The sequence below is a fragment of the Phyllobates terribilis genome, unplaced genomic scaffold (assembly GCF_046119375.1).
Source record: "Phyllobates terribilis strain yellow unplaced genomic scaffold, ASM4611937v1 Scaffold_2__4_contigs__length_985480577, whole genome shotgun sequence".
NCBI lineage: Eukaryota > Metazoa > Chordata > Amphibia > Anura > Dendrobatidae > Phyllobates > Phyllobates terribilis.
The window spans coordinates 823,223,873-823,250,300 of record NW_027362762.1 but is presented as its reverse complement, the minus strand read 5'-3'; the positions used below and the strand labels follow the sequence as shown (position 1 = coordinate 823,250,300).

The 26,428-nt window shown below is 41.7% G+C and overlaps 1 protein-coding gene across 3 annotated transcripts in view; it reads left to right on the top strand.

Moving 5' to 3' along the window:
- RPA1 (replication protein A1) overlaps positions 1–26,428 on the top strand; it is a 51,332-nt gene that overhangs the window by 6,411 nt on the left and 18,493 nt on the right. For 2 of the 3 annotated variants that reach the window (XM_073667689.1, XM_073667687.1), the window contains 11 exons: positions 634–742; positions 1,360–1,448; positions 5,470–5,541; positions 7,860–7,986; positions 13,769–13,871; positions 15,461–15,529; positions 15,614–15,806; positions 15,886–16,025; positions 16,560–16,708; positions 18,990–19,119; positions 21,718–21,894. In XM_073667689.1, coding sequence (XP_073523790.1) covers positions 639–742; positions 1,360–1,448; positions 5,470–5,541; positions 7,860–7,986; positions 13,769–13,871; positions 15,461–15,529; positions 15,614–15,806; positions 15,886–16,025; positions 16,560–16,708; positions 18,990–19,119; positions 21,718–21,894 — 1,353 coding nt within the window. In that variant the 5' untranslated portion in view covers positions 634–638. The remainder of the gene's footprint in view (positions 1–633; positions 743–1,359; positions 1,449–5,469; positions 5,542–7,859; positions 7,987–13,768; positions 13,872–15,460; positions 15,530–15,613; positions 15,807–15,885; positions 16,026–16,559; positions 16,709–18,989; positions 19,120–21,717; positions 21,895–26,428) is intronic. The other variant, XM_073667688.1, reaches the window with a different exon arrangement.

Genomic DNA, 26,428 nt, shown 5'->3' with positions numbered 1-26,428 from the left:
AAACAATGTTGCCTGACATATTCACTGCCGTTATCACCATTGATTCAATGCAGGCCGCTCCTTGATCTGCGGCGGTACGGGAAGTGCCGAGGTCTGTGATTGGCTGACAGTGATTTACACAGCGCGATGCCATAGATCCATTTGACGCAACGCTGTTCAAGCCTCCTGACCGCTGCAGCTAATCTAAGGCGAAAGGGGTGCAGCATTTTAGTATGGCAGATTTTGTTATTTTCAGAGAATCCAACTCCTTTTGTCAATGTTATTTTTAGCACAGAAATCTTTTCAGAGACTCTGGACTCTTCATGAATTTGGTGCACCTTTTAACTGCCCATGTATCGGTCAGAAATTTATGGCTGCTATGATATAGAGTAGATTTTATTTTATGTTCTCTACACGTTCTTATTAGACAAACTGCAAAGTATTTGTCTCTTTTTTTGTCTTTTGTTCTGTTTTGGCTACTAGTACAGACCTGTGGCTGTAAATGCGTTGTAACCACACACCTATATATAGCGGTCATTCAGCCTGGCCTACGTGACGTACAGTTTTGTCTTACAAAGTGCTTTTTTCTCCTATACATAAATATTCTACAAATATGCACCAGTTATCACAGTTTGTACATTTTTCATGTTTTAGCTTTTATGTTGGCAACGCAGCTGAACTCTCTTGTGGACGACAACCTCCTTGCAGCTAACTGCATCTGTCAGGTCTCCCGGTATATTGTGAACAACTTGAAAGATGGAAGGTATTTAGCCCCTTGTTACTGCATTGTCTTTATCAATCAGCACATCACTTAGCTTTACCCTGCCTTTTTTTCAGCCATTTTCAACTGTTGAGGTTTGCGCACATTTATTTGCAGAAATTCATTGATTTTTGCTGGTTATTAACATTACATGTGTTTCTGGATGCCTCATATAGTATATACCTTGGGATTACTTTATTCTTAGGGTTTTTAAAGTGTGCCTCGTATGTGGATGTAGTCTATAGGATGAATATATGAAGCCTAATCTATATTTGTACTGGTATATGTGTGTCTATATAATATATACATATGTACAAAATGTTCTACTATATTACTACTCCAGAACAAAAAAAAACAACCCCAAACACATAAACCAAGGGCACAGAAATTTAGAGAGTCCATACCTCCTTGATTTTGTCACAATTATTTCTTTCTCATGTTATGTAATGTATTTACTAGGATGAATGTATAGATCATGGGTGTGTGATTCATCTTACTACAAAGTAACTAAAGCTTAAAGACTATTGTGATAAAATGACCTAATGGGAGTAACATTTTGCAACTCTTATCAGTGTGTAATATTTTTTCCGTTGTTTTCTTCCTTTTTCTGTTTTATGTAGGCGAGTGATTATAATAATGGAAATGAATGTGCTGAAGCCAGCTGATGCTGTCTATGGAAAGATTGGAAATCCTCAACCTTACAATGATGGTAATGATTTTCAGCATTGGCTTCTTCACATGGTGTCTGTACATGTTCATATAGGTATTCTGGAGCCGTTAAAAGAAACTAATTTTACCAGTTGAAGACTGGACCATTTTCCTAGGCATGACCAGGATTATTTTATTCTTTTTTTTTTTCAAATTATTCAAATATTTTTTTCCCCTTTTTATATGTGGGGGCCTAATTTGTTGTTTTTATGTTTTTTTGTTTTTTTCCACACATTGTGCCCCCCATAAGGTCATAGAAAACATTTTGTGGGAATTTCAACATTTTAAATACATTTTTAATATTGCTAATTATCCCTGTAACTGGGGCTGGTGTATTCTACCAAGAACCTCGGTCATTGTTTCCATTGTTTTCTGGCCCCTGTATACAGAGATGGTAATAAACCTCCTCTGTGCAGAGTCCAGCTGTCTCTGAGCGCCATGAGCGCGATCTCCATGCAGCTGCTGACTGTGCAATGATGCTCAAAAATGTAGTTGAAATGTCATATCCGGACCAGCTTGACGATTTAAGATTTGTCGGTTTGCAAATAGATAACGCTTCTTTCACACAGTGCATATCTGCTGCATTTTTGTAACGACAAAAAATGAAAAAGCAGTCTTTCTTTGCTATGTGTCTTGGCTCATCCACTCAATATTTTAGTTAAATATATAATATATATATTTTATGACGGTATTTTTCGGATTATTCGACACCCCTTTTTCCATTCAAATTTGAGAGGAAAATGGGGTGTGCGTTTTATAATCCAAATGTAGCTTACCTAGGGTGGAGCAGGGGCGGCTGCAGTGGAGCGGGGTCACAGGAGGCAGGGTCGCTGCTGTGGGGGGCGATGCCGCAGGCTCTGTGCTGTGAGAAGGTGGTAGCCCATCGGTTTGAGGCTTCGGGCACTGGGCTTTCATAAAATATCGGCGGTGAGAGACGAGAACTCAGCTCCTGAGAGCTCATTCTGTGTGTGTATGAGGCCCACCAAAGGGAAATCAATGGGAAGGGGACTCCACTCACCGCTGACATTTTATGAAAGCCCACTGCCCGCAGCCTCTCACCGCCGGGCCCCCTCAGCATTGCCCCGCTCCTGCCGTCTGCCTCCTGCAGCAGCTTCCCTGCCTCCTGTGACCGCGTTCCACCACAGCCACACACCTCCCCTCCCCAATAAGTTACCGTAAAATTGGACTAAACGCTCCACCATTTTATTTTAAACTTTTTTTTTTTCCTTTTCTCCTCAAAATTCATGGTGTCTTTTAGTCCACAAAATACGGTATATATTATAAAGGTATGTGCACAGGATGTCTTTGTTTTAAACATACGCTTTAGGACACTTGTGTCTTGTTTTCATTTGATTCTTTTGCAAAGTTTTGTGCCTCCTGGCTTTTTAAAAAAAAAAAATAAAATTGTATTGAATACACTAGTGAGCGGCTTCCAAATGAGAAGTCGCCAGGAGATGGGCAGGTAATTTCTTTTCACAACTTGGCATCTTTGGAAATCTGAAACTGGTTAAAGCGAACCTGTCAGCAGGATTTAGCCCTTAAACTAAAGGCATGGCTATAATGGTTCTGTGATGCTGATTAATCTGATATCTGATGTGAAGGGATCAGATCAGTGGCTCATAAAATGAGGTCTTGTGTGCTTCAGGGTGGGTCCTGGGGGCAGGGTCTTCTTTCTCTGCCCCCCACCAGCCTCCTCTGCTTCTTGTACAGGTCACTGATTATTCAGTCACCTGCCTCCTTTTTAAAATTCTGCGTCGCCGCCATCTTTGTGTGGGTGGGGAGTGTGCAGTGTGAGTCTGCGTTCCTTGTGCAGGACTTCAATAAAAATGGCACCAGAGGCGGCACATGCACACAGGTTCTCTTTAAAAGAGCTAGCAATGGTGCACAGCATAGATTTTTGTATTGCTGTGAATGGTCATTCTTTTAGTGTTTATGTAGCGCTTTCTCAGGCGGGCTATAGAGCGGACTTGCCTGAAAAAGATGTCATTTGCACATAGCCTTAATCTGCCAAATTTGATCATCCAACCTAAACGTGGACGCATTGAGGCATTTATTTTTACTTAATTGTATGGGCGTTTTTTTGGGGGAGCTAAATTTATTTATTTTTTTTCATTTGAGCATTGTTACAAAATTTGAGCTATACAGCGTCTGACTGTACACATCGGGCTGCACAATTGCCCATTCAGGTAACTGTAAATGAGTCAGTGAGGGCAGAGTTTGTAACTCGTCTACCTTTTCCTGAACTCCTGCAAGTTGATTTATAACCACATCAATGTTCAGCTCAACTTTACTGTGACCATAATTCAGAATAGAGGAGTACAGGAAAAGAAAATTCGTTTTCATCCCTGCCCTCACTGACTGTTTCACAGTTAGTGTACACAGCAGGCTGCAAAAACAGCTATCTCCCAAAAAAAAAAAAACTGCGGTAAATGTTACAAAATCTTAAACATGATGAAAAAAAATAATAATTTGCCCATATGTGAATTGAGTAAAGAACCACTACCCCAAAGTGTCTATATACTTTTAAAGTACAAAGAATTTTTTTTTTAAATGGGCTGTCCAGGACATGGTTTTTAGGCCCATAGTTAAAAAAACAAAACAGGCAGGTAGTTAGTTGCCTGTTCAACCCAGCTCAGAGCTCTTACCAGCCGTTCCTACTGGTGATTCAGCTCTTCCACTTCACCAGAGCAGCTCTTCTTCTTCTGGGCTGCTCTCGACATTGGCATGACTGCTGAAGTCATGCTGATTGACCACCAGCTCCTCGCAGTTATGCAGCAGGGAGCCGGCTGTCACTCAGCATGACATCGGCAGTCACGCCCCGTCAGCAGAGCGGAATAGAAGCAGCTGCTCAGTCTGTGCCAGCAGAGGTTGGCGGCGGGCACAGCAGGCACGTAGGTAGCAACTACCTGCCTGTTAGTTCTTTAGCCCATAGTGTAAAAATGTAATAGTCCTGGATAATCCCTTTGAAGTCCACTGGACTAAATATCTCCTCCTGGAGCTCATTCTTCTGGCCATTTTATTTCAGATATTGGGCTAGTAGGATTATTAAGCCCTTGAATTGTGTATAATACAACTGTACTGTTACTTTTTCCTTCCCTAATAATCGTTATACCATTATTATTATGCATCACTGTATTAGGACTATTATCATTATTTCACGGACTGTCTCTGAGCCGGTAGTGATTCTGGATATTTACCACCTGTGCAGAATAATGCTTACAACCATTAATCTGATTGACACGTCTGATGGAACAGTCGCTCTGTCGGGTCTTGTTTACTCGTCAGTATTCGTGCTCCTGTTCATGGCAGTATATAACTGATGTGATTATGTATTGATTCTGAACCCCACGATGTGAATTGTCCTGTCTGTGTATTACTATTTCTGTTCACAGCCATCTGGCTCATGAGAAGTGCATCATGTGTTGATCTTGGATAGGACTGTGACGTTGCTTGTTGACGTGGTTCATACGTGGTAATTGGAGGGCTCTTCCTGTCTGCCAGTCTTCGTATTAGTAGCACTTCTTGCACACATCATTAGGCTATATTTTTAGTATTAGTCATGTCTCCCAGTGGCGTGGATATTCAGCAGATTGCCCACACATCACTTGCTTGTGTTAGTGCTGAGTGATACTTGTGTACTGGTCTGTGTTTCTAATCTATAGACTTCAAAATCTGGCGTCAGACACTTTGAAAAGTTGCAAAATTCTTGGTATTTTCTTGACAGTTTAAGCAAGCTACGCCAAAAATGGGGAGAGCTCGGGAGGAGGGGTGGCGATGCCTGCTCGTCTAATTCATGAAGAGCTGTGACGAGGCACACACCACTTTTAAGACGCTCCTGATTCATTAAGAGGCAATCGGGGACACGGTGTCTCTTAGCAATGGAATGATAACCCTCGTTTAGATGGAAAATATGGTTATTGAGCACTTTTATCTTATGATGGTAAATAAAAAGCAGGTATTAAAAGGGAATATCTTCAGACTAGACTTTAATATCCTATTATTTTTTAAATGTTATTTTTCAGGTCAAGGAGCTCCCCAACCTGCAGCGCCTACTCCAGCTCCACCACCACCAAGCAAACCTGCACAAAACTCGGGTAAGGCATGAGCTGCTTGTCTGGATATACTTTAGGTTTTCATTATTGTGGTTGCCAAGAAGATATTATTATTTATTTAGGTTCTGATCTTTTATTTTTACAATATGAGGTGCCCAAATACATCTTGCTGAGGGTGAAACCAGACGGCGCAGCAAAATGGGGGCTTTCAAACCTTATCCACTTACTGCGGCAAATAATTGTGCGCTTTTGCTGTTTAATCATGTTGCCAGTATTGACCTCTGTTGACTGTAATTTAGTTTTATTGCTAACAAAGCTGTTGACTACTAATGTGGTCGCCATTTGGCTAGGGCTATATGACACCAAGTCGTGGAACAATAAGATTGCCGTGTTGCATTGCAACATCGCATTTAATAACCCCCTGTTGTTGCATTACGACAAGCAACTACGGCAACTGTGACAGTCGGAAATGTTTTCTGTGGTTGGTCGCAAGTCACATGCATCTCTCTCTTGACATAGACTTCAATGTAAGTTGCATGCAAGTGTGACTGATCTGCAATTTGACTATTTTGCAGCAAAGTCACAACTGTAAAATAATCTGAAAGCAAGTTGCAGACAAGTTGCACGGATGTTTTTGGTCGTGTGACTTGTCTGAGCATTGCTGTTGCCTGATACAAGTCACCGTGTATCGCCAGGATTACATTTGCGGCAGGGTTTCTCGCCAAGATTTCCTGGAGGAGGTTGTGTTGTAGAGTAGCAAGGCAGGTTCCTATTCAGGAATCTGGAAAAGCTGGGTGACCATTCTGTCAGCTGTGTGGCTATACTGCTTGCTTGTCGTACAGCCTTACCAGAAATGGATATGAGTAAAGGAGTTTTCCGGTTTCAGAAAACCCCTGTTTTTCTTTTCTTTGTTTTTTTTTTAATTTAAAACTGCTTTACGCACCCTCCCTAGAGCCAGAGTCGAGTCTCTGCTGCTACTGTTCCTGGTGTATGATATTGTCTGCAGCGCTGACATCACATTGACAGCCGCTGACCATAACAGACACCAGGAGCAGCAATGGAAATTGAGTGGTTTTCCTGGGCAGGGCCCGTAAAGCAGTTTTTTTCTTTTATAAAACAAACTACAGCCGGGGAAGGAGTAGTTTTCCGAAACCAAAAAATCCTTTTAAAACAAAAAAAATTGCCTATTTTAAAGCTTAATTAGGATTAAAGGGATTGTCCACTTCTTATTTTACATTTGGTCCTATGGCAGTGCTGAAATAAAAAGAAGCAAATGATTACTGCCTTCTTCAGCTGCGTCTCTTGAAATATTGCCTGCATACTCCGTCATCTTAGACTCCTCATCTGCCGGTGGGCATCAGATGATTGCGGCTGCAGCTATGCTATTAATTGCTGAGGGGGCATAAAGCACCTCGGGACAATGAGTATGGCCGCATCAGTTCAAGCTCCGAATACTGACAATGTGAACAGCAATTTGCTTTTAAATATAAATGCATATGTTCATTGTACTCGCTGGAAAAAAAAATCGTGCTCACATCCCCCTATAATGGTGATCATGTGACTAGACACAGTAACATGTATACTCTTTGGGGAAACCTTTGAACAAAAAGAGTCTTTCCAGTGTTACCAGCAAAAGTGTTTTTTTTTTTTTTTTTAACACAATGTATTAAAATATGTTTTAAATTCTGTTCACACCTTTCCTAAATGAGTGCCGAAGACCAGGACAGTGGTATAGCCCATGGCTCATTCTGGAGCAATTCGGCAATGAGATTGCTGAAGAGGACTTCTGGTGTGTGGGAACAGTGGGTGAAAAAAGAGAAAAATCATCTATTTAGGCATTCAAAAAAAATTGTGGGGGTGTTACCCATCAATCTCTGCGAGGATTCCTATTCTTGTATTGCATTGTTATACATTGAATGGCGGTCTCCTGGAGAACTCCATACTGGATCAAGGTTCTGTGTCAAACTTCTGATTTTAATTAAAGTGCTTCTAAAGAACATACACGAGTGGTTGAGTCCCATTTGTACTATTAGGGCATGCTTTGCTGTATTTCTGTATGTTGAGTAATACCCGCATTGCGGACTGTCATGGAGTTTGGGATCTAATATTTCATTTGACCAGACCCCTTAAAGCCTCTTGAATGTATCTGCAATATTCCTCTTGGGCTTTGTGGTTTATATTGCTATTTTTTACTTTATTATATTGGATAAGCTTAAGAGCTTATGTGGTTGTGGACCCAGGAATTGAAAACTGCACTCAACCATACCTTTCATGTGTCTAATCATTCTGCATCCTTAAGTGTGTTTTATTTAGTTGGTCATCATCCTTAAGAAATGACTATGGATTTTCTGTCTTGAAAGCAGCTCCACCTTCATCTATGAAGAGAGGACTGTCTAAACCATTCGGAGGAGGGGGTGCACCGAATACACCTGGTGGCACTCAGTCTAAAGTGGTGCCAATTGCCAGTCTGAACCCATACCAATCAAAGTAAGTGGGCACACTTTTCAATTGAACGTTTAATGCTTGTTGCACAGCAAATACACTGCCAAAGTACAATGGGCCAAGCTTTAGCAAACAGATGTTTCTTTGTGAGATCTGCAAAATTAACGCAAACATTTTGATGTCACCACTAATAAAACCTTGTGTATGGTCATCTCTAATTCATACCGCAATACGGACTTGCAGTATGGGTCCATGTAACAGTAGGAGTCCCAGGGCCTCAGTGATTTGTTCCCAGTGGACAACATACAACCTGTGAAGCAATGCAGTGTGATACTATTATGTACCATAACTATAGGAAAAAAATCCAAATATTATACATTTATTTACTACGGCTAAGCAAACTTTTTGAAACTGAATAAAAAGTTGCTAGTTAACAATCTGATCAAAATATATAAGCCCACTGACACGTCATGAGAAAACATTTAATGAGTCCCTAAGCGGCTATCTCTTTTGCAGTCTCCTGCTAATATTAAAACACCTTGGCTGAATGTGTGGATTGGTGGTAAAAAGTGGGGGGGAGACTATGCAATGTCTCATAACTGTAGGAAAATGAGCTAGACCACATATCCAAATATTGTACATCGATCTACTGCGACTGAGCAAAATTTCAAAACTTGAACACCATTATATCCTAAGTCTTATGGCAAGGCTCATTAAAGGGTTGGTATTGACTTTTAGGATTGCTACTTCCAATAGGTGGCACTAGAGTTCCTGACCTCTTCCCCGCTATGTTCACATGTCCAGTAATGATCCGTTAGAACGGATCCAGCAGAAGTACATTGGGGAAAAAAGTTGTGCGAGCACAGCTCTTTAGTCCGTTATTCACTAATCTCTGCCTGATGCGTTTTTTTTTAATATTGGAGTCAATGGGCATAGGATCCGTTATAAATTTTTCTTGCTGGATCCGTTAGAAATACACAACAACGGATGCTGTATTAACGGATCTGTTGCCTATTGACTTCAGTGTTAAAAAAAAAATAAAATAAATAAAATGGATCCGGCAGAGATCAGTTAGTGAATAACCGACTAAAAAGTTACAAGGGCAGAATGCGCACTGCATCGTCCAGGCCATATTCTAATTTATTTAGTACCTCTTGCTGTCCACATTAAAAAAAAAAAACTTTTGTCTGACATGCTGCACTGTTAGGGTATGTGCACACAATGTCTTTTTCAGGTAAATTCTGCCTGAAAAAGTGCTAAAAACCCACAAAAAAGAATGAATCCAGTGTACAGCAATGTCCAGATGACTTGCTTTGTACATGTTCTGTCTTGTAACTTCTTTTAACCACTTCAAGCTTTGAAAGTTGTGAAGCAGCTAAAAGAAGTGATTGATCCATTTTTATGGCAGCTTCCACTGGGAAGCATTTGTCTTTCACTCCAAAAACTATGCAGGTACACTGGTGTCTAAAAGACGTCATGTACACATACTTACATTACATTGTGAGTAAAGCAGCTCTTAGTAATGAGTCCTGTTGGTATTTCGAGCTGACTATGATTAGGGCAGTATGAATCCCCCTACCATTTTAATACTGCAGAGAGGATTTCCTTATGATAAAGGTCATGCTTGTTACATGGAATCAGTCAATGTACATTTTAATGCCAGAAAACGTTTGTAAATCGGCTTTCAGTCCTGTGGTTCATGAATCCTCCTGTGGTGTGCACACAGCATATTGTGCCTTGTTCATGCTTTTGTGTGTAGTGTTTCCCTGTAAGACAGTGTAGTTGGTTATTTTATGGGGACAAGTGCGTGACATATTATCTGCGCGTTATAGTACTTGATGAGCACAATAAACACCTCAACAAAAAATAACTGTTCAAACCAAGCACATTAGCCCGGTGCAACGTTGGTGTGGTCAAGTAGTTAAGTCCACCTACTTGTTTTTTGTCTCTCTCTTCCCTCCCTCTTTTTTGATTGACAGGTCTAGCTTTACAGGAGACAGAACAAGGCGGAGAAAGATGGGGAAATAAGTAGGTGACAGGTGCGGCAAACTGTTCGGCCATGCCAAGGGTGCACAGAGCGCCTGGTTTGAACAGTCATTTTGTAAGGACGAACTCCTTTTAACGCCTTACTGCCCCATTACCGCTATAGCCATAATGGAGCTGGTCTAGTTTTGTGTAACAAAGCAAATAATCTCTTATGGCTGCATTTAAATGGCAAGTTAACCGGTGCTTGTACTCTCAGGCTCCCATCGACTCCCAGTAATGCAATCGCAGTGAACAGATTGGTTACCACGTCAGCTGAAAGCCTGCAGAAGACCTCATCTCTGTCTGCGGCTGAGTTTCATAGGAGAACATGATTTACACACCTAAAGGGACTAAAATAAAAGTAAAAAAAAATAAGTTTTTAAAAATATAAAAAAAGTAAATATAAAAATTCGAGTCTTCCCCATTAAAAATAAAGAATTGTAAAAAATGTTTATCTGCCATTGCAGTGTCTGTAAAAGTCTGGTCTATAAAAATATAAAATTAATGAAACTATACATTAAAGAGAAAAAATCTAATCACCAGAATTTTTTTGCGCACACAGTTCCCCCCAAAAAAAAAAAAAACATTTTTGATTGCATCTTTTATATCTACCCCAAAATGGTATCAATAAAGCTGTTAGCTCGCCACTCAAAAATACAGCCCTCATGCAACTCCATCGACAGAAAACAAATACTTAACGGGTCTCAGAATGTGTTAAAAAAAACAGAAACTGATTATCAAATTCTGAAAAAAAATTTTCACCTTTTGAGTAAAATATCTATACAAGTTTGGCATTGTGTGTAATCGTTTGGAGTTGGAGAATCATGTATCCAGGACATTTTTACTGTGCAATGATCATTGTAACTCAGTCCAGAGCCTCTCACCTAGCCAAATCAGTTCATACTTTGCACTGACGAGGGCCAACAGCCCGAAACACCATGTCTGCAAATTGAGATTCTGATTTGGCTTTTATCCTAAGTCATATTGCACGACTCGTTAAAGGGTTGATTGTGACTTGTAGGATTGCTACTTCCAATAGGTGGCGCTATAGAGTACAAGTCCTCTTTTTCTCTGAAGAGGCAATTTGCATTGTAAAAAGAAAACCCAAACAGCTACAGCTATGTCAACAGAAAAATAAGTTATTCCTCTTGAAAAAAGGATAGACTCAAAAATGAGTCTCACGGCTTTCAGTATCACCTCTACACTGACGACACACAGATCTACCTCTCTGGACCTGATATCACCTCCTTACTAACTAAAATCCCACAATGTCTGTCCGCCATCTCATCCTTCTTCTCTGCCAAATTACTAAAACTTAACATGGATAAAACAGAATTCATCATCTTTCCACCTTCCCATTCACCCCCCCCTATCTGACCTATCTATCAATGTCAATGGCTGCCCCCTCTCCCCAGTCCCGCAAGCTCACTGCCTTGGGGTAACCCTGGACTCTGATCTCTCCTTCAAACCACATATCCGAGCTCTTTCCACTTCCTGTCGACTCCAACTCAAAAACATCTCCCGGATCTGCACATTCCTTAACCATTAATCTGCAAAAACACTAGTGCACGCCCTCATCATCTCCCGCCTTGACTACTGCAACCTCCTGCTCTGTGGCCTCCCTTCCAACACTCTCTCGCCCCTCCAATCCATCCTAAACTCTGCTGCTCGACTAATCCACCTGTCCCCCCGCTATTCCCCGGCCTGTCCTCTGTCAGTCCCTTCACTGGCTCCCCATTGCCCAGAGACTCCAGTTCAAAACCCTAACCATGACATACAAAGCCATCCACAACCTGTCTCCTCCATACATCTGTGACCTAGTCTCCCGGTACATACCCGCACGCAACCTCCGATCCTCACAAGATCTCCTTCTCTACTCCCCTCTTATCTCCTCTTCCCACAATCACATACAAGATTTCTCCCGTGCATCCCCCCTACTCTGGAACTCTGTACCCCCACATATCAGACTCTCGCCTACCGTGGAAACCTTCAAAAGGAACCTGAAGACCCACCTCTTCCGACAAGCCTACAATCTGCAGTAACCCTTGCTCCACCATACTGCTGCACAACCAGCTCTACCCTCACCTACTGTATCCTCGCCCATCCCTTGTAGACTGTGAGCCCTCACGGGCAGGGTCCTCGCTCCTCCTGTACCAGTTGCCTTCAAATTTTGTTAAAGATCATTGTAATTGTTCTTGTATGTATACCCCTTTTTCACATGTAAAGCGCCATGGAATAAATGGTGCTATAATAAAAATGAAAAATTCCCCATGTGTTAAGGGGTTAACAAGGCCTGCACAGTGTGATGTCTGTATCCTAAAAGCCAGTGCCTGAGATTGTGGATTTGTAAACCCTCTCCACATACGTTGTGCTGTACTGCGGTGGCTGTTTGGTGCAGAATCTCCCCAATATCCCCGGTGTGACGCTCGCCTGGTGAACTGTGAATTGCTGTGAACAACTTTGCTCGTAATGGTGGTAGGTTCTATGTACACTGACTCCTCAGGCCGGCTCATTTGCCAGCATGAACAGTAATGTAGCACACATTATCGGGCATTATCCCATTTCCACTGAGGTAGTTTGTGTAAAGCATGTCTGGAGTATTGACTTTTCTTCCAGGGTGTGGGCTGTGTGCTACTGCTGTAGAGAAAGCAGGGTTTACAAACTACCAGCAATTGATTAGATTTGTTGGCTGCGTTAAAACCTGTAAAAGCTTCCTGTGGTGCCACACACCCGCCTCCTTCATTATAAGTGTCCTGCTCTATCCTGTCATTGAGCTTCATGTTAGGCTTTTCTCTTTGATTAGTACATTAACCCCTTCCAATAATAGGGCATCCTATTTAAGGTCTTCATGTATGAGCGGGCTAAGCAGCTGAGCCAGCAGCGTACCCAGGTATCTGCTGTGATTTCTTTTAACTATTTCAGTGCCACTGATGAATTCTGGGCTTAGGCCTAAAGGTTTAATCCCCCTCCACCTTCTTCAAAATATTTGGTATTGCTGCCTCCGTAAAAGTCTGAACTGTGAAAATATAATGGAAGATTGTTGATAACTTGTGAACAGTGTAAAGTAAGAGAGATAACCCCAATTCCCCCAAAATTGGGACATTGTGTAAAATGTAAAGAAAGCAAGAATCAAATGATTTAGAAACCTTATAGCCATATTTTGTACGTAACAGAACATAGGACACAGATCAGAAGATGAATGTTGGACATTTTTTCATTCAAAATAATTAACTCCTTTAGAAATGGATGGCAGCAATACATCTCAAAAAAGTTGGGCCGGGGCCAAGTCTACCATTGTGTAGCGTCTTTTTACAGCAGTCTAAACCTCTGAGAAGTGAGGAGACCAATTGCTGGAGTTTAGGAGAGAGATATTGTCCCGCTCGTGTCTGATGCAGGATTCTAGCGCTTGTACATAGAGATTTTTCCAGAAACTCTGAATGTTTGATATTATGTAGTGAAGATGGTGGAATATTCAAAGTCTTTGCAATTTTACAGTGAGAAACTTGCTCTCTTCCATATATAAATATATTATGTAGGCATACAGTGTCTATTCATATTAGTTTATTATTATAAATGTATAGGTAGACGAAGCCTTGTTGAATGGTCACAACGCTCACCAGACCTTACCCAGATGGCCCTTTTTTTAGGGGGCGGGGGGGGGATTAAATGCATTGTAGGAAACCATACATGGCTAATATGATTTTAGTTCAACTATTATTTAAACTGTATATCTACTTCTGCACCTCCCCTGTGTGTGTATAATATATATTATATCCTTATTTTATGTATATTCATTTTTAAGGTGGATGATTCGGGCGCGAGTGACCAACAAAGGCCAGATACGTACTTGGAGCAATTCTCGTGGAGAAGGGAAATTATTTTCCATAGAGATGGTGGATGAGAGTGTAAGTAGGCTTTGCTTTATTATGCTTTTTGCCTCTCTGACTTTTATATGCTGCTCACTGCTCAGTTATTTTGCCCGTGGCCAATAAAATGAAGCCCGTTACAAATCTGTATGTTTTATTTTATAAATTCTTATCTGCAGTCATCACAGTGATGTTCAAGTCGAGTTTCATGGCTTAAATAGCTGTACGATATGTCTGATCGAGAAGAATCGTAGGTGAAATATGCAGTTAGCATTGTAGTATTGACACCAGTAAGTGTGGAAATCTCTGCACAGAACCTGCTGCCAGTCACTGCTTCTTGCCGGCAGCCTGATGCCGTGGGATGCTGGTGATTGCTGCCGAGACAGACGGCTCGCTTTTGTGTTTGCCCTCCTAACCTCTTTTGAGATGTACAAGGCTCGTCATGCTTTCTATTCTTGGTCACTTGTAGAAAGCTGCAGTGACTAAAATGTTTTTTTTATGTGCAGATGTTGTTTCTCTGATGCAAGAACAGAAATCTGTTATCAAATAATTAGCTCCCCTGCCCTGGGTATAGCGAAGGCGGATGAGTCAGCCTGGAGCCTGGGCAGCAAATACAAGCAGTGCCATCTTTGTCATCAGCTAGGTGCAGAGTACATTGTAGCCCACACATCACGTGCTTGCTTCAGCTAATTGGTTAATCATCTCGATTATTAAGTGGATGGCTATGGTTTTATACAGAGGCCATGAATATTTACAAATGCTAATTGACTACTTACGTGGTCATTTTTCCCACATAAAGACTGTAGGGTAAATAGATTGAGATCATGTAAACATGGGTATGTTTGATTTGAATACACATATGTTGCGTTTTTTTCTTCTTTTTGTTTCTAAATAGTTAATCTACATATTGTATATCCTTAAAGGGAGCCTGTCACCAGGTTTTTACAATATAAAGTATGGCCACCACCATTAGGGCCTCTTACAGCATACTATCCAGTCTGCAGAGACCTTTTATTATACTTACAGATAAGGCGGTCCCGTCCGTTGGGCGTCTCTGGTCTTGATCCGGCACCTCCTCTCTTCTTGCAGTTGCTGTCCTCCTTCCCTTTTTTGTGTGGATGACGTGTCCTACGTTATCCACAGTGTTACACCTGTGCAGGCGCGCAATGGAATCACACTGCCCTGCTGAGGTCAGAGCCAAGTACTGTAGTGCGCATGTGCTGGGAAAGGCCAAAGAGCACTGATGACCCGAAGTAAAGCCAGCACATGCGCACTACAGTACTTGGCTCTGACCTCAGCAGGGCAGGGAAAACTGCGCCTGCGCAGAACGTGATGGGGACACTGTATCGATAACATAGGATGCTTCATCCACACGAAACAGGAAGAATGACGGCGATTGCAACAAAGAGAGGAGGTGCGAGATCAAGGCCAGAGACACCCATTAGACTGGTCCACCTCATCTGTGAGTATAATTAAAGGTCCTTTTTGGGATCTGCAGACTGGATTGGGGACTTAACAGCATTCCAGTAGGCTGTAAAACAAACTCCCTAATGGTGGTGGATGTACTTTATATGGGAAACACCTGCTGACAGGTTCCCTTTAAGCATTGTTTGACTTCCCTTTTCCAGGGTGAGATCCGGGCAACTGCCTTCAATGATCAAGCTGACAAGTTTTTCTCTCTTATTGAAGTGAATAAGGTATGTTCTGGTTTCTGTGATTGACACTTTATCACATATTGGGGCTTTTTTATTTAAATAACCATTATTTCTTTATTTGACCAGGTATATTACTTCTCAAAAGGCACATTAAAAATTGCTAACAAGCAGTACACTGCTGTGAAGAATGACTACGAGATGACTTTCAATAGCGAGACCACGGTTATCCCTTGCGATGACTCCTCAGATGTCCCTACGGTGCAGTTTCAGTTTGTTCCTATTTCTGAGCTTGAAAACAAGAGTAAAGACACATTATTAGGTCTGTACCATTTTGGCAGCTGACAGGTTGTCAGTGCTGGCGTGGACCCTTTGTCATCCTTATGTTGCCTTCTTTACAGATGTCATAGGAGTTTGTAAGAGTTTTGAGGAAGTTGCTAAGGTCACAATAAAATCAAACAACCGAGAAGTTTCAAAGAGAACGATCCATTTAATGGACACATCGGGCAAGGTGGTTTCCACAACTCTGTGGGGTGAAGATGTAAGTATTCATTACAATATTCCAAGTTCTATATTTAGCTGTTGTGGTTATAAGAGAGGCCCCCAAGATCTTAGTAAATTTGTGTAGCACAGGTCAGTATGTGTTAGGATCGAAGGTGTTCGGTATCAACACTAATCTGGTGTCCATCTGTTTTATAAGTTACATGTAAGAAAATAATTTGCTTTGTGCTGCTGATGATCCTAAAGTCTTGTCAGGCCTCTTATGATACTACTTTAGTTGGTAATCATCTTTGGCATATCCATGGGGTATTCTATAAATGTCTGATAACGTGTGCCCATGAAAACCCTGATCCCTCCCAATCCCATCTGCTTTGGCCCGTACATGTTTGCTCATCTGCTTCTCATCTTCAGAGCGGCACGACCACGTCTCCATGCATTCTGTGTCCGAATGTTAGGGGCTTCAGAAAGGAGGTCCCCCATCAGATAACTATGTCCGATCCTACCAATGTGCATTGAACGCTCTGGTTGCAATATGTCTATCAGTCTGACCTAAAGTATCTTTATTTTGCAATAGGCGGATAAATTTGATGGCTCAAGACAACCTGTTGTAGCTATCAAAGGAGCCCGGCTTTCTGATTTTGGGGGACGATCCCTGTCAGTTTTATCATCCAGTACGGTCATGATAAATCCAGATATTCCTGAAGCATTCAAGCTCAGAGGATGGTAGGAAACTGATGGGTTTTTACTTTTCATATATTTGTTTATAAAAATTGGTTGGAAAACACACAAAAAAAAATGGCTGAGAGCATCATTGTATTATGTACATATGTCTGCAGATTCAGAGGCTGAACCATAGTCCAAAACTGTGCCTTTCTGCAGTGTGAAGTGACTGCTATTGTGCCATGATAGACTGCATTCAGCTGCCCAGGGAGCACAGGACAGAATTTAGGTTTAGTGGCTCTTTAACAAAACTACATGTTTATATGAAATATCCTTGTACCTTTTGTATCCTTTGAGCACACTTCCATATTTGAGCACTAGTGGGCACTCTAACAATGTCAAATGGTTAAATATTGTCTCCTCAAACTTAACCCTTTTTCTACTGAATTGATGTTTACAATGATTTCCCAAAGCGAACACATCAGAAGCCAGCTGCAGGTAAAATTGCAGACTTGCAGTAAAGAGGCTGAGCGCAGAAGCACCTATTACCATTCCTAGGAGTCCCCTGACTGGGGTTTGTTCTAGTGCTTGCAGTCTGGTAGGGATGCCTTTATGTTCTGTGGCACCATGAAATGTCTGGAGACGTCTGAAATACAGTAAAGCACTGGCACATAAATCCTTCCACAGGAAGAAATCTATATTACATAGCCTATATCTGTTTATTGACAAATATCAAAATTTATTTTATATCTGACCTAATATGGATAGATAGTAAAGTGAGTTCTAGTACTGAATGTGACCATCTTTTCCTGTGGTGTTTATTTTGCCTGTACCAAACATAAATAATTTGTGTTTTTTTGTTGCATTTATATATTTACATTTTTTCTTCTTTATGTAATGCCACACAAAAGCGCATCTTTATTTTGATAGATGCATTAAAAATGTATGCTCCTGTATATTTCTATTTAAAGCACCACTCCAGCAGTTTTTTTCTATGGCACTGCTGTAGGGGTGCCTTAAATGTAAGTCCCCTGCCCCCCCCCCCCCCCGCTGTCTCATACTGACCTGCCTTCCTTCATTGTTTACCAATTTGCTTCCTTTGGTCTCCAGTGAAAAAAGTGACCTGCCGGCTGCTGCATTGTTTCATGAAGCGGCGCGGAGGTCACTTTTCAATACAAGTCTATGAGAGCCTTGTATTGAGAGCTTGTGATGTAGCTTCTGACTTCCATCCAGTCAGAAGCTGTGCTCACAAGATGGCACCGTGGGACCGGAGCGTTGCCGAAAAACTGAAGATGCCAGAAGGTGAGTATAAGACCGGGGGCAGGGAACTTACATTTAAAGCACCACTCCAGCGCTGAAAAAAAAAAAAAAACGTACTGGAGTGGTGCTTTAACATAAATTACGCCAAGTGTAACTGATTCGTCAGAGGTAAAGGTGTTGTCTGAGACTACAATCCCTCCATACGCCTAAGATGACTGTTGGCAGAACGATGGTTTAGACCAGTGTTTCCCAAACCCCATCCTCACGGCCCCCCACAGGTCATGTTTTCAGGATCTCCTTAGTATTACACAGGTGAGAGAATTCCTGATGCCTTGATGATACTTCAATAACCTGTGTAATACTAAGGAGATCCTGGAAACATGACCTGTGGGGGGCCGTGAGGATGGGGTTTGGGAAACATTGGTTTAGACAGTCGATTGGCCAGCAGCTATCTGTCTCTCCCATACACACGATCACTCTCTGCTGATTGCTCCTGTGGTCTCTAAGCCAGCCACTTCTGGACATTTTTCGGGGCAACTTATCTACAGGAAAACAAACGGATTGACAGTCTGAAATCAAACATGCCGGATCTTTTACTCCCCTGACAATTGTATATCAGCTAATATCCTCTCTGGAGGAGGCCAGTTGTAAACACTGGAGTCTGAGCAGCACGGCCACCCCCGGTTACTGCTCCTCATCTCGCAATCACTGGAGCAGAAGGCTCCATAAGTTGTGTACATCCCGGCACCAGCTGAGCACAGAACAGGTGATACCTGAGGGTGCCGGGTGTGTGACCACCACAATCTTAGTCATGACTTATTTACTGTGAGGCTAAGTGCCCATGATGCAGAAATGCTGCAAATTTTTTCCACATTTCCCTGGCAGGAAAAACGCATGCGGATTCTGTTCTGTCCGAGTACGCTCGGGCCGAGCTCCGAGTATTTATAGCTGCTCGGTGATGAGGTTAAATTGCTCCCGTGTGCATGATTTGCAACTGTTTGACAGCTTTATTACATGTGAGGAATGTGTAAGAAATAGACATTTAATAGTACACTGATGGTGATATAAAGTTTATTTTTCCAAGGTTTGACTCTGAGGGTCAGGTACTTGAAGGCTCCTCTATTTCTGAGTCTCGCGGAGGAGCTGGAGGAGGGAATACAAACTGGAAGTCTTTGCTGGAGGTGAAGAATGAAAACCTGGGCCACGGAGAAAAAGTAAACTACCTAATGAATATCCTATATTGCCACAGAGCACTGCAAAACTTAAATTTAGCAAGTTAGGCTTTTTCCTCCTCGAGTTGTAGGTCAGTCTGTAGGTTGTCTGTTCTTTCTCCTATACTGCAGCAGTCTTCATTGAAACAGTTAAAGGGGCTGTGCCACCATTAAAGAATACTTTTAACCAAGCAGAAAATGTGGAAATAAAAATAATGCTGCATTCAATAAATAACAAGCTTTTATCTTCTGAAGTAAGCTCCCTATTCCCCCCCAGCGTTATTCCATTCCATCCTCGTGTGCAAACAGATGGTCCAGTTTGCGCAGTTCCTGTCATCATAAGAGGTCTGACGTATTCTCCGTCACCCAAGTCTGACAGCGCAGGGAGCTGATTGTGTGTGAGTCTTCCCAGTCCCCCTCCGGGTGAGATCATCTGCTTCACAGACCTGTGAGCTGGATAGCCTCACACTGCTCCGTGGAGCAGAGCGATCTCACCGCGAGGTCAGGTGTGTGAGTGCACCTGGGTTGGGATGGATCACAGACACACTCTGCCTGCGCTGTCAGCCTTGTGTGAGGGAGATAATGTTGTGCACACTGGGGGTGGGGAGCTGGGGGGAGTCGGACCTCTTATGATGACAGGAAATGCGCAAACTCAACCAGCTGATCGCCCACTATGAGGACGGAATGAAATAACGCCAGGGGGCGCTAGGGAGCCTACTTCAGAAGATAAAATCTTTCTATTTATTGAATGGAACATAATTTTTAATAAATGTAAATTCTAAAACCATTTTTTTCCTCATTTTCTGCTTGGTTAAAAGTATCCTTTATGGTGGCACAACCCCTTTAAACGGGTAAACCCATCTCCAAGATCCTCTCCCATTATGTAGTAGGTATAATAATATTAGCAAATACCTCAAATTAGAAATGTAGTATAGTTCTTTTGGTTTGCTATGTCGATTACTCCATGTGCAGATGTGCAGGGCATTGTAGTAGCTTAGTATGAATGGTTACGACCACTCATAGTGACAGTTGTTAGTGGTCGTAACCATAAATATCTAAGCTACTGCAATGCCCTGCACATGGGGTAATCGTCCATAACGAATGAGAAGAACTATACTAGATTTCTAATTGGAGGTATTTGCTAAGATTATTATTATTACTCATACTACATTTTGGGATATGATCTTGGAAATGGGAATATCCCTTTAAGCTATCCACCATGCTGGCTCTGTTATTTTCTCCTCCACAGGACACTGACTCCCTGCAGTTTCACACTGTGGAGGTGTTGGCATTGGGTGCGTCTCCATATGGTGCTTCATACAGCATTGTGTTATGGGGTGTCCTGTAACACACATCTCAAAGTATCACAATCATTTTTACTGAAAACTTCCTCCTCATGAAATCATTGACTTATCATAGGCATAGTACAGTCTTCAACAAGCGGCTAGTAGTTTGTGACCTCTGTAGATTATAATGGCGGAAGCCACACGCATGCTGCCTTTAAACATGCTCTCAAGGACCGTCATTCTCCCAAATGGTGGAGACCCCAGTGGTGGAGCTGCCATTTATCTGACATTTATGGCATTAACCTTATGCTATAAATGTCTCATTTTTAATGGACACTTTGTAGCCCTTAGTGCCAATGTACCCCCCTTCTACCAGATTGCTCAGGTAATATGTTTAGATTGTAAAATACTACGTTCCAGACCACGAAGAATAGAAATCCAGATCCATTCAGCTTTTGCTTGCAGATACTGTTCAGCTAGAGAGAGTGATGCAATTAGTTTCTGAGAAATGGGCCATGCAAGTGGCTTATTTGAGTTAATGGAGCCTGGGAGCAGTGTCTAGTGTCTACATGGCCAGCAAACACATGTGCCTTTCCCATCAGCATGTGTAGTGGTTTATATATTGGTGTACATTTAAAGGGAACAACTGTTGAAACCAAGTACAGGCGCTCGGTGCACCCTTAGCGTGGCCAGACAGTTCAATGTCCCAACTTGTTTTTATGCCCTTCTCTTGCAATATAAAACCAGAGTTGTCATTCAAAAACGAGGAGATGGTGGAGACAGAGAGAAAACAAGTAGGTGGGAAGGAGAAGGTGCACTTAAAGGGACTCTGTCAGCACCGAATGACTGTTCAGACAAGTCCTGCCGCTCGGTGCTTCACGGCGGGGCCAATCATTTACATACACCTTCCCACCTACTATAGTTTGAACAGTCGTTCTGTGCTGACAGTCCCTTTAAGGCTGTGTGCACACAGCTTTTACACCACTCAACTTTCTACCTGATGCCTACAATGTAGGCTCAATTTACCACTAGATGTAAGTTGTTGTTTTTTTCTTTTTTGCATCTGTCTTGCAAAGTACAGTCCATTTGCCTAGTTTAGAAAAAGAAAGATATGCCTATGTATAACAGCGTGGCATAGGCCAAACGGCCACACTTTTTGCCCTATTCAGATGACTGTATTGTTAAACCTACAAGCATAAACACTAAGAATAGGGCTTTGTCGGGTTTTGTACAGAGCCTTAGTATAGATCACAGCATCACAGAAATTATATATTCGTCACATTGAATACATATTTAAAGGATTTCTCTTTTTCAGGCAGATTATTTTACCAGCGTGGCGACAATTGTCTATCTACGAAAAGAGAACTGCCTGTATCAGGCCTGCCCTTCTCAAGACTGCAATAAAAAGGTGATTGACCATCAGAATGGACTTTTCCGCTGTGAGAAGTGTGACAAAGAGTTTCCCAACTTTAAGTATCGTCTCATCCTATCAGTGAGTATTGAACAAGGCTAGTAGTAACGTTTTGCTAGACACAGAGCTGGTAATGCCTTAGTGTGACTGTTCAGAAAAGCTTTTGCTTGATTTCCTTATTAACCAAAGGTTTAGAAAAAGGCAAATAACAGCAGTGACCCATATTTTACACTGATAATTTTAATAATATCACAGTCCAAACTTGTCTGACTTATTCAGCAAAGTGTTTTACTTGGGCCCCCTTTCACTTACAATAATCTCTGGAGGCAGATTCTTAGAGATCTGTGTCCGGCCCATAAATCTTAACAGTCCATTTACAAATTAAGAAAAACATTGATTACTCTGGAATAAGACATCGGATCGCAGATATCAAGGAATCATTTTATTCAAGTTTTTATGACCTGCATGCCCATATAGACGGCTTATGAGGGTTAATCCTACTGACAGATTTCCTTTGAATGCCAAATTGGGTCACAACTCTAATATTCTAAACATGTGACCAGTTTATCTGAGCTTTTATTGTGGCCTTGTCTCCAGATTCATTAACTCCAATTGTAAGATACAAAAAAAATTGAGATTGAGATTTTTGACAGAGGCTTATTGGAGAAATGATCGAAGCCATTCACAGGAGCTTGGTCCAGTGGCCATGTCAGTAGTATTTTAGCTGCTGGATGTGAGCCCTGCGAACTCCCTTTTTGTCTCGGTTATCCTCGTCGTCTCTTCTGATTAGTAAGCCCTGGTGCAATGTCATTCATGTGCCAACACAAAGCCATTGTTATGGGTTTACAGTTCAGAAGAGGCCCCCAGGGATTCTGGCAGGTAGGAAGAGGTTGTCCACACCACCTGCCTAGTGCTCACGGACTACTTCATGGCCGCTGGTCCTGGGGCCTGTGAATTGATTTTGCGTATCTTTAGTTTGGATCATAGATGTAACATAAGTGCTGTACAACCCTTTCTCATTCTGTTAATTCTTTCTTTAACTGTTTTCTAGTGTGTAAATTACTAATATATCAGCGAAGTAAGTTCAGCCATAGATGAAGCATTAAAAAGAACAGAAATACTCTTAGGGCAACATAGCAGTTCAGTTATTAAATTATGCAAACAGATAATCAGGATAGATTGGTATCAGGACCTCCTAGTCATGGAGACCTTAATAATTGAAGTCATTTGTGCTTATATAAAACAATGAAGGCCTTGACTAGTCTAATGTTCTCATCCAGTCTGGCCACCGACAATGATGATCATTATCTAACAATTAAAGCCCCATAAAAATTGAATGAAATTTAGTGAGACCAGCTGACCATCTGATGTGTATGGGGCCTCCTGTCTCTCCCAAAAGGTATCGGGTGGTTGTAGTTTTAACCATAGGAGAAAGTCTCTGCTAGACACCTATCTCCTTTTGAAAACATAGGAACACTACGCTGAGTGCTCATATGTTGGTGTTGAGAAAGCTGGCCTGAGGGATCGCTATCTATTGTGTGACTGTTGTATCGTCAAATGTTGATGGCATGTCGTTAGGATATGTCCCCAATATCTAATTAAAAGGAGTCTGACCCCTGTGACTCACCTTCTTGACCAGGTGATTTTCATTTTCTGCTTTTTTTTTTTCTTCTCCTTCTAAGAGCCATAATTTTTTTTTATTTCTCAGTTAACGCAGCCGTATGAGCATGTTTTTTGAATGACTCCAGTCATGTAACCGTCAAATACTGAAAAAATGGGAAAAAAGATTCCAAGTGCTGAGAAATGGTGAAAAAAATTAAACCAATTCCTCCATTTTTGTGGCGCTCATTGTGCAGTAAAAATAACCTAACCTGTGATTCTCCTGGTCATTATAATTACGGCCATATGAAACTTACTTGAAATGAAGATGTCTGAGCACACCGCTGCTGCTAATCAGACGCCAGGTAAATAACACATGGGCATCCTCTGGTGTGGAGCAGCCATACCCTGGAATACTGGTAGTGACGGAGTTAATTGTTATGGTCTTCCATATAACTAACCAGGAAGAGCGCCGCTAATGGCAGACAGGGCGGCGGTGACTGCAGACAGGGCGGCGGTGACGATTGTATTTGGGTGCATATTTTGGCGCTAGCCCACCACTATTTCAGTGGGCTTATAGATTTGAAGAGTTCCAAGTATTTTTATTATTACACTTCATTTTCAGCACTTAAAACATGTGTGTTCTGCTGATTTTCAAGTTTTATAGAAATGAATTTGCTCTTTCACTATAGGCCTGGCTTTTGAGCTTTGATTTGAAGAGAACCTGTTAAACAGAAAACAAAATGCTGCATGCGACTCCATCCTAATGCTGCATTATGGCAGCTGCTGAAAATATTCAGCCCCAGTGTTGTTTTTTTAATCATCCATCACCCCCTCCCCTCACTCCTCTTTATCTGGTACAAAAATGGCATCCAGAATTACTCGGTAGACTACTCTTACATGTTCATCTTGGCTGTCTCTCCTTGTGTGTGAGTCTGACAGAAGAATTGTAAATTGTCAGGTGCGCCTAAACGCGTTTGTTAATGATCCCTCGGCAGCGGTGCTAATGTGTGCCACGCTTGTGTAGCCTCCACAACTGCTTTGAGACTCGCCGACAAAACACAAATTCCATTCTCATTCCCGGGCAAAGTAACTGCTGAACGATCTTGTTTAAATATGGCTCACTCGCTCTGTCATTGATCCAAAATCCAAGATATAAAGCTCAAATCTCCTGCCAAGTTTTCCCTCCGAGAAGCCTTTGTACTTGTGTAAAGACCACAGAACTGAATCTGCACTGTATTAGTACAGATGTCCATGCTGGGTGTCTGTGTGGCTCAATTACCAAACAGCTTGTTCTAGACACAAATACTCATTTCTACGTTATTTATTGTAATTTCTTTCTTTCTTTTTTTTTCATCTAAACTATAACTATGTTAGCTGGATGCCATCACATACATAAAGGATCTCGTCAATCCCTCCGCCATGGAGATCTCTGAAAGCGGGGTGAGCCAGCCATCATAAAGATATTACCATTAAATGTTTGCAGAGGGACGCACTTGTGCTCATTGCTGTAGACCTATATTTAGTACTCTCTGGAGCCGTGCCCTGCACCTACTGCATTGGTGGTGTCTGCTTCAAAGACTCTGCCTATTTCTCCTCGTGTCTGAGAGGAATTTATATGCCGGAGTGCAAAGAATAATTCTAGCTCCCGCAAAAGGCTGCCAGTTCTCCACATGCCGCCTCACCACTTTCATACAAGTGCTCGTTGGCCCTGACCCGGTGGGGAGAGCCAGGTTCCTTTCTTCTCTCAGGCTCATTATATTCATCAGCCTTCGGCAGCTGTGACGACTGACAATCAACTGTTTAATGCCGGTCGAAATCCCTAATGATCTCAAATGGCAGTAAAATGTTGTGGAACGTACAAGTAACAGGCTGTTGGCGAATTTGTGGATTGTACTCTCCTCTTGATGCGTTTTCTATAAAGGCGTAGCTTCTCTTTGCATTGCGTTTAAAGATTTTGACTCGAGCACCCTGTTCCCATAACCTGCTGTGATCGACCACAAGCTTCGCAACTCTCACAATAGACGCTGATGTCAGAAGCTAGATGTAAAAATACCTCGTACAGCTTTCTGCTTCCCATTGCAGATGGATAAAAAAAAGGGAAGCCTTGTGAACTGCTAGAAAATCCAGTTTCCTCTTCCTCCAGTTAATGATGTCGCAGTCTAGTGTCTGTCCTGTTCCAATGTCTCTCCAGTCAATGGTGGTTATGTCAAATGGTACATTACAAATCTGACCGATTTACAGCACCCAAGTCGTGGTTCTAGCGATGTCATACCCATCTAATCGTATATATTCTTATATGAAAGGTCAAGAAATCCAAAAAAGAGAAGACGCTATGCAAGAAAATGGGCACTTCCCAATAAAGATGATCACTTGCATTCAGAATTCATATAACATGAACTGAAAGTGAATGTTCCCTTTGGGTGGGATATAATAAATACCCAATTCATATATACATAGAAATGTACACTACTCATGGAGTACAGGAAGTCACAGTAGGCGATCAATAAGATGAAAATGGATAATAACACTAAGTTCATATGAGATTCCAAATCACTGAGGGGAGAGAAAAGGCACTTGAGAGAAAAGATGAGGGGATGTGCCTGGTAAGGATGTAATGGGTACCAAATCTGAGGTGTAGGGTGAAATGAAAAGATCCCTGTGGGGAAGATAACTCCACACACAATCACCCAAAACCGGCTTCTTTTACTTCTGGGAGTCTACCCTTTTACTCCTGGCAAATTAGTATCGTACATATGTAATTGATAGGTCTGCATTTTTTTGATCCATATTCTTTTGTCATTCATTTTAATTGAGGGGAAATGCACGTTCCCATATGTATTTATATATTTTTTGTGTTGGTCATATAATATCTCCGATCCAAGATAGAATATTTATTAATTATTATTTAGTTTTTCCTGTTGAGGTTGTGTCTAGCACCTTATTCTGGTCTGGCACCATATGGCATTATCACACTGCTTTTTTCATTGTTCTTGACTGTTTCGGCGATGTTTTA